At 40.5% G+C, this 8,430-nt stretch overlaps 1 protein-coding gene across 1 annotated transcript; it reads left to right on the plus strand.

The window, feature by feature from the left end:
- Window positions 1-232: 232 nt before the first annotated feature.
- LOC122168702 (M-phase specific PLK1 interacting protein) lies at window positions 233-7,857 on the plus strand. Its single transcript, XM_042834242.1, has 2 exons — window positions 233-699; window positions 5,029-7,857. Exons 1-2 carry the CDS (start codon window positions 328-330, stop codon window positions 5,230-5,232), a joined length of 576 nt encoding a protein of 191 aa, XP_042690176.1. The 5' UTR covers window positions 233-327; the 3' UTR covers window positions 5,233-7,857.
- Window positions 7,858-8,430: the final 573 nt, after the last annotated feature.

The following is an 8,430-nucleotide window of genomic DNA, read 5'->3' on the forward strand; positions in this document are numbered from 1 at the left end:
AGTGAGTACAATGTCTGCATTTCCATGTTGGATTAGTGAGCATTTCCATTCGCATTCTCGCAGTTCCATAGTTCTCGCTGTCTGAGCTACCCTAGCGCTACCGGCAGCTCCGAGCGACGTTTAAAAGACTTTCCGATCTTCTAACGCGTCTTTACGTGCGTTCCTCGCTTCGCCTTCCCGGCCCGGAACCTTGTAAGCCCGGAACGCTGACGCTGTGCTGCGGGGCGGGGGAACCGCGAGGGACCGGCAGGCGCCGCCGAGGCCGCGCTCGTGTCCGTAGGGCGTTACGCAGGTTTTATTTCTCTCTCTCTCCACCGCTGCCGGGCCATGTACCGGCAGAGCTTCCGATCCCCGACGCCTCCGTATGCGGGCGCCGGGTTCCGGAGCCCTCCCTCCGGCGGCGCCTGCCCCATACCCCCCTCGCCCCGGGGCTACGGCAGCCCGCATCACACGCCGCCCTACGGCCCCCGGCCCGGGCCTTACGGTAGCGGGCTCTCACCCCGAGGCCCCGGCTTTGGCGGCGGCGGCGGCGGCGGGCGGTTCGGGAGCCCTTCGCCGGGCGGGCAGACCCCGCGCAGGCCGCAGAGCGCCAGCCCCCGCTACCCGGCTCCCCGCGGCGGCGGCAGGTCCCCGGCCGGAGCTGCCCCGCACCCGCAGCAGCACAAGCGCTCGCCCGGGGGCTACCAGAGACACTACCAGGTATGGGGCGGGACGCCGAGGGAGGGAGCGAGCGGCGGGCAGAGCGAGGGGCTAGGGCTGGGCAGCAGCTCCGTCCTTCTCCGGGAAGGGGGCTCGCAGCGCGTTCAGCTGCCCCTCCAACATTACGGAGGACGGAGAGATCCTGGTGAGGGAAATGGGAGGGGCCCCTGGGCTGCCCGAGGCCTGGCACCAGGACACGAGGTTCCTTCCTCCTAACGTTCCGGCACGAGAGGGTGGAGGGAGAATTGTGTACCGACCAAAACCGCAGTAAGCGTCTCTGTCCCTCCTATTTACTTCCCTTTGAGCTGTTCTCCTTAAAACAGCCGGGAAGCGCTGTGTTTTTCTTGCCAGTGTTGAGTGATGGTGCAGGAGCTGCCCTGTGCACATAGAAGAGCTCTCTGGGACAGGCTTAGAGAGAAGTGAGGAATGATCTGCTAAAGAGAAATAAGCTGAGATTCCCCTAAACAGAAAGGAGAGCATCTGGTGAGGTCATAACATGCCTTTTTTTTTTTTTTTTTTCCTTGCCTTGCATTGGAAGCTTCCATTTATATAAGGTATATTAGCAGTAACTGGCTCAGTGAGTTACACTGTTAATCAGGGTGGCTTACTTGGTGTGTGACTGCTAGTACAGATAGGGATGGCAGATCTTAAGATGATAGCATACTCTGCTGCATAAAGCCAGATGGAGGTGGTTGAGTCACCATCCCTGGATGTGTTTAAAAACCACTTGGATTTGGTGTTCAGGCACATGATTTAGCAGAGGATTGTTAGAGTAGTATGGTTTGGTTGTGGTTGGACTTGATGATCATTAAAGTCTTTTCCAACCTGAGCAGTTCTATGATTCTATATGTCTGAGTTAGAGAACCCATAGAAGTGTAAGAAATATCATGTGCAGTACAGACCATGATAAAACTTTCAGGTGCTCCTACTGATGTTTTGAAATGTAAGATGAAGTCAAACCTTAATACAGACTACTGAAATCTTAATGTAACTGCATTATGTAGTGACATTTTCATTCAGAAAGTCTTGATTACTTTGTTTTGCTGTGCAGATAACTATCTTACAAAAATCTCATAACTGACGAAAGAGACTTGTTATAAACATGAAACATTTTCTTTCTCATGTAAGGCTCTTAGTGTGGTGGCCTACAGGTTGCTTAAGCCTCTTTACTTTTTATTAAGAAAAGAAGAAAATATGTGGGGTTTCTGCCTTTCAGTAGGATTTCATTTGGGCATAAAAATGGCTCTGACATTGGGAAGAGGGAGTTTAGTTGCTAGTGTGCAATTTTCCTACAGAAGATCACCATCTAGATATTAGCTTCAGTGATTTTTAAAAGCCTGCCTTAAATTACCAGAGCCTGGTTACCTGAGCGAAAAATACGCAGAAATCCTTCTGCTGCTAGTGCTAGCCAGAAGTGTTTCTATCAGGATTTGTGGGCAGGCTCAATCTTTGGTGTTAAGAAAGAAATGTGATGTAAAGAGGTTTGAATCCAGTCGCAGGTTGCCTTGTTTTCGCTTCTTCTCTTTTCTTCTGCAGACCTTGTGAATAGTTTAAAAGCATTGACCTGAATGCAGTGCTTCTTAACACTTAGACATTTGTCTGTCTGTAGCTTTGCCTAGGACTAAGGTAATGTGTGCATGTACTTCTACGTGTGTGCACGTGGGTTATTTTGCCTGGAGGCAATAGAGGCAGTCATGGAGGGAGGAAATCTCAACACCTTTGAGTACTTATTTTTTTGAGATGTGCAAGAATCCATGAGGCCATGAGTAGATTTCAGTAGAGGGATTTTATTGCACGTTCTGAACATCAGATTCCATCAGAGGGGTTGTTCCCTTGTCTTCTGCACATGCTATTAAGAGAACTACTATGCTCTTAAAATTCATGATGTTACTGTCACGTTTGAGATGAAATCTTAAGTGACCCCTTCAAATCTCATACTGAAATCCCAAGGACTGGAGTTTATACTTCAGTGTTCTCTGTGATACCTTGTTGCTAGTATTCTGTGCTCACTTTTGCACTTCAAACCCAAAGAACAGAAAACTTGAAGAACTTTCACAAGGGCAATGTTTTACTGAGCTTTCTGTTTTTCCACAGGGGTGCACCTGCTTCTAAATTTAATGAAAACGAGTTTGTTGAATCTCACAAATAGCACCTCTTAGCTTACCTAGAGGTAGCATTTCACCTTCTGTACTGAACAGGAGATAGTGAAGCAGCAGCTACTACTAGTGAAAACTTTTACAAAAAGTTAAAAAAAATAAATAATAATAATCTTGTCAAATGGTACAAACATGATATCTGTGCTTTGTGCATCTGCCGGAAGGTAAAATCACATCAGGTGAAGAAAGCTGATTAAAGAAGTGATTGTCACTCTTGTTGAGATAGCATTGCCGCCTTCAGCAGTGAGTAGCACCAAAAGTTTTCCCTATGTGGAGACAGATTTGTTAACTGGAAAAAGGTACTGCGAATAGGTTGGCCATTTCCCTAAGACAGGTTCAGTGAGTAAAGGTTATTGGCGCTAATGACAGTAAAATAAAATTATTTTTAAGATATCATTGGCATCAGTTTTACTTGTACAGGTAGGGCTGTACGTTTTCCTTTTCCACAGGCCTATAATGTAAGGAATCACCTCTTGATTTTTTTCCCTAAAGGAGAAAACATGAAACGAATAGTATTCTGAATCTAAAAAATGTGTTTATATATTTAAATGTAATGCTTATTGAAAGTTTTTGATTTTGTATGGCACAGTAATACGTAACAGTCTGATGCTAGATGTCAAGCATGTAAAAAAATGGCAGCATTGCATATGGCCTGCATTATATTGTAATGAAATCTAGAATTATAAATCTGCCCAAAAGAGTCTTACCAATGAATTAGTTTGTTCTGTCACTGTATGTATCACAGATAATACAGTCCAGCATTAATGCCATTTTTGCTAGCACGTATTGACTTGACTCCTTGTCCTTTAAAAAGTGTTTTAGATGTGTACTGACCTTATCCTCATGCTTTTGGTATGATATACTTCATAAAATAATTCTCTTTCTTTTAGTACTTTATTGACATTGTCTTACCTGCATAATGTGATTGGCTGTGGTGAAACGTTGGAAACAAATGTCCTGCAGATTGCACACGGATGTTCCCATATTTATTGTGTATCCACCATAATCAATCTTCAGGAGTTCTAGGGAAGCAATTGTTGGGGCCACACAAGCAGGGTCCTGGCAAAGTACTTTTTCAGAAATAGGCTCCAGACTAAGCTGTTTCAGTGTCTTGAGGCTAAGCATAGAGCGCTTCTTATGGCACTGCTGCTCAGTTTTACCCAGAAATTGCTTCACATGATCTGTTTAGATATATTCTGTAGGGGTTATGAGTCAAATTCAATTACCATCACTGCTAGTCCAAAAAAAACACGAAACACCCACCACTAATCTGTGTTTTTACAGTCCTTTACCAAGTCAGAAGCTGGCATTAGCCTCAAGGAATCCTGTTCTTAGGCATTCAGAATGCAGCAGGCACATTTTTGGACTAATGGCGTATCTGTAATATTATTTGTTTAGCTTTGGTTAAAACAAGCCAGCTTAAATGAACGCAGTGTTAGACAAAACCTCACTTTTTAGGGAAGTGAATTTGAGGAAAAGAACAATAGATGAAGATGGGAGAAAAAGGTTACAGCAATTTGCTTCGTCTCAGTCCTCTATAAGTTGCAGATTTGTAAAAGCAATCGTGGTGGTCCTTGATCTTTGGAGGAAATAAAATATCAAAAGCTCCCAGCCAGATGAATTGCCCTTAACCTAATGCCTGTTTAATCACTGATTTCCATCAAAATTTGTATATTAAAAGAAAGTTGTGTTTTCTCAAATTTCACAAGCACTAATTTGATTAAAACAAAGTGTTTTCCACAGTTCCTCGGGTCATTTGTAGCAATGTGGTTTATATACTGCTGTGCTCGATCTTCAGCTACTGAATATCTGACTTCTGCTCTTGTGAACATTATCAACGCTTCCTCATCCTCTACGCTCTGTTTTGCTGTGCAGCTTTTGAGTTAGACACGTTGTCAACTTAAGTAGCTTATGACAAATAGCTTTTCTGTAGTTACTGCAGTTTTCTGTATTGGTATGCTGAGAACATATTTTGAAGAAGACTGGTAAATCACAATTGATAATTAAAATACAATAAAGCCAATTTCTTTTGATTAGGAGCAGCAGGTGAAAAGTAATCGTTTATTGTTTGAAGATTATTCATTATAAGCTTCAAAGCTGTACTGCATTAGAAGGAAACTTAGTTTGAATTAGTCTATTAAATGTTTCTTTACTTGATGGTTTTCTTCCAAAGGGATCCCCCAGGACATCTACTCCATTTGGTACAGCGCATGGCAGAGAGAAAAGAGAGTCTAATGATGTGGAAAACTATTACAGACCTTCAATGCTTGAGGACCCATGGGCTGGCCTAGAGCCAGTTTCTGTTACAGACATAAAGCAACAGTACAGCAGTGAGCAAACAACATATACTGGTAAAAAAGGGAGGTATTTCAGTTAACACTTTTAAAGGCCAAATAACTCCATCCTGCCAGGAAAACTCTGGGACAAAATCTTTTTATTTACACAAGATGAACAATAGTAAAGATATTGGTTAATGCTTTTATTTTATCACGTTGACCCTTTTATCCAATCTTTTTTTTTTTTTTTTTTTTTAATTCCATTGGAAATTTTTATGTACGGGGAGGGGAAAGCAGTGGTAGGATAAGTTACCTTTCTGGCTCCGTGGAAGTGCCTACCAGCTTTGAAGAACAAAGTGTTCTTTAATCACCAGCGACTGATTTGTGACTGTTACAACAGGTTTCCGTATATTCATCTCTTCCATGCCAGATTGTTAGCTTTTTATTGTAAACTCCTTTAAATGATGGTATTTTTTTATGTTTCAACATTTTTAGAATGAAGTGACTTGGAAATAAAATGGAAATTTTGTAAATCCTTGTTTTGTAATGTATAAAGATGACTTTAGGACTTCTGTTAAGGGGTACCGATTAACAGAAGTGGCACCACTTACATTAGGTGACTTTGTAAATGTGCTTGTATGCTGTAGTTAACATCTGATCTTGTGCATAGTATTTTTTGTTAACTGTAGTGCAGTGTGAAACTGAAACATGACTTCAGCCATCTCAGGAAATGGATGTGTTGTCTTACAAATGTTTGATTTGTTGAACCAGACCTTGAATGCTAAACATTATTCTGTAATATTTACTTCTGTATTTCGGAGAAAACAAAAAAAAAAAAGCATTTGAAAGAAGATTACGTGTTTCTGGATTATAACCAAGTCTGTGGCAATTTTAGACTAATCAACACGAAATATGAGAATTCATTAAATGCAAATGTATTTTCTGGATTTACCTTTAGATTAGCATAGAATGAATGGAGCTTTGTTGTACAGTTGACATTAGCACGTTAGTAGCATCTTATTTTTGATCTCTGCTGGGTTTTTTAATTTTTTACCTACAGCTGGCATCGTTGTCTAGAGAATTCTTGTTTTCAGTGTGTGCATGCTATATTTTTATCTCCAAGAGGAAAACAACAAGGTTTTTTTGTTTTTTTTTTTGTCTTGTCTATGTATGGAAGATCCATTCTTAAATTCACTAGTGAATATTGTAATTTAGAGCAAGTAAGAAATAGTTCCAGCTGTAGGCATGTTCTTTACGTGCCATGTTAAGAGTGCAGTGGATATCTAAAGTGTTGTTTGACCCTACTGTTATTTGTTCATCTTTGCTTTTAGGTGATATATGGAAGATGAAAACCTAGTTAAGTAAGAAACACCACTTGAGTTTCCAAAACATATTTTTGCATATCTTTTAAGCTTATATATTTCACAGGAAACTAGAAAATATTTTTGTAATCCTGAAGCATGGTTATGTGGAGTAGCTCAGGAATTTCATTATATTGTTCTGAGTATCTTGTGTTTTGCTGAGGTATAGTAGTCCTGTAGTACTACTTGGAATGCTTCATTATAAAGTGTCTCAGCTGAATACCACCTTCAGGAACAACTTAAAACTGGAATTGGGAGTTTGAGTGGGTAGGTAACTTGCTGATATATGCTGAGTCTTAAACTTTTATGACTGTAACCCAAAGTTTTTCACTTGTTTTTCTTTGATTAGCTTTTTTGTTTGTTTCAGTACTGTATTCAAAAGGCTGCTCAGAGAACTGAGAACATAATGCCTGCTTGATATCACGAGTTCTTAAATCATCGTCCCAGAATCAAAACTGTCATTTCTGTGGTAGTTGTCAGTATTGGCATCTGTAACACGTACCAGCAGAACTGAAATTACTTGATTACTTGTAGATACTCTTCAGAATTTAAAAATCAATTATGTCGTTTTGAAAGGTGGAGTATAAAGTTTTCTTTCTTTTTTACCTTCACAGGTTCTGTAAAGCTCACAAAGTTAGAGTGATTAACCGAGTCATCTTTTTTGTTACTTTTCTCCTCTGTAATTCAATGCACTTTTTGTAATGTATTTGATGATCTTGTGAAGTAGATCTGATAGTACCTGATGTTTTTAAGAGACTAAAGCTATGACATGTTCCCAGTGAGACATGAGAAGAAACTGGGTTTGGAAAGGAGAAAGGAAAAGGATTCATGACAGAAGAGAGACCGTTAGAGATGGAACTCTTTTTACAGTAACCAATATCAGCTGCCCTTGCACGCTGCAAAGATGCATTTTTCTACTTTGGCTTTCCAGTTGACCAAGGGATCAAAGCCAGCCACCTGTTTGCTGCTGGAACAGGGTGTCAGACATCAGTGAAGGTAGATGTTCCAGAAAGTGAATTCAGGAAATAATCTTGAGGCACTGTTTAATCAGTGCAGGCTTTCCACAATGCCATCTTTTAAGCTGTTGCACCTATGCACTTCAGGATATGACCCAACAATTAAAAGTACATCACACTGCTAAAGACTCCTATAATTTGGTCAACAACCTGCAAGGAATTTAGACGCAATAAGAATACTAAACTCATCACACCATACCAAAATCTTTGCACTGATTCAACTTTCTGGTTCCTAGGAGACATTCTGAAATTACAGTGAAATTTCAAGATGTTGTTGGATAGCTGTAAAATGTGTGAACACGTGCTTAGAACCATAAATATAAAAATTAAATATTAAAGCCAGTTTAAACTTTGCCTTTTTTTTTTTTTTTTTCCTATGATATCCAAGAAGCTTGAGCACTTAACTTCCTCGCTGATTTTTCTTTCTTTTCCCATATGGCAAACATTCTTTCTCCCACATGTTTTTAATAAAGATAGGATATACCACTTCCTCATTTGTTTATGAAGCCTCTTCGTAGCAACAGCGTGGTTCTGGAAGTAGTATTTGATGATGAGGAAAAAAAAAATCATCTGAAATGCATCCTTACTTCATGAGCCCATGAAGCAGTATAGTTTCTGTGTCTCACTGACGAAGGTATTCTTCTGTAATGAGCACTTAAGAATTTGAGTGTTACGTTTTCCTCAGCAGACTTTCAGGTAAGTCCTTGAACTCTTCAGAAGTTTGGGTTAGCACCCATTCTGTCCAGTCAGTTGTGTTTGCATTCTTTGTCCGTTGAGACTTATTTTCCATTCAGTCATTATAAAAGGTACTGCATAACTCACTACTCCTTTCTAGCAAAAAAAAAAAAATCTGTAATTCTTTTTTGCTAGCTACTGTGTTCAGTGATCAGCTGCATATGACAAATTACTGAATTAATTTGAG

This window comes from Centrocercus urophasianus, unplaced genomic scaffold, assembly GCF_019232065.1.
Source record: "Centrocercus urophasianus isolate 14NV4802_14NV808 unplaced genomic scaffold, USGS_Curo_1.0 seq_44, whole genome shotgun sequence".
Taxonomy (NCBI): domain Eukaryota; kingdom Metazoa; phylum Chordata; class Aves; order Galliformes; family Phasianidae; genus Centrocercus; species Centrocercus urophasianus.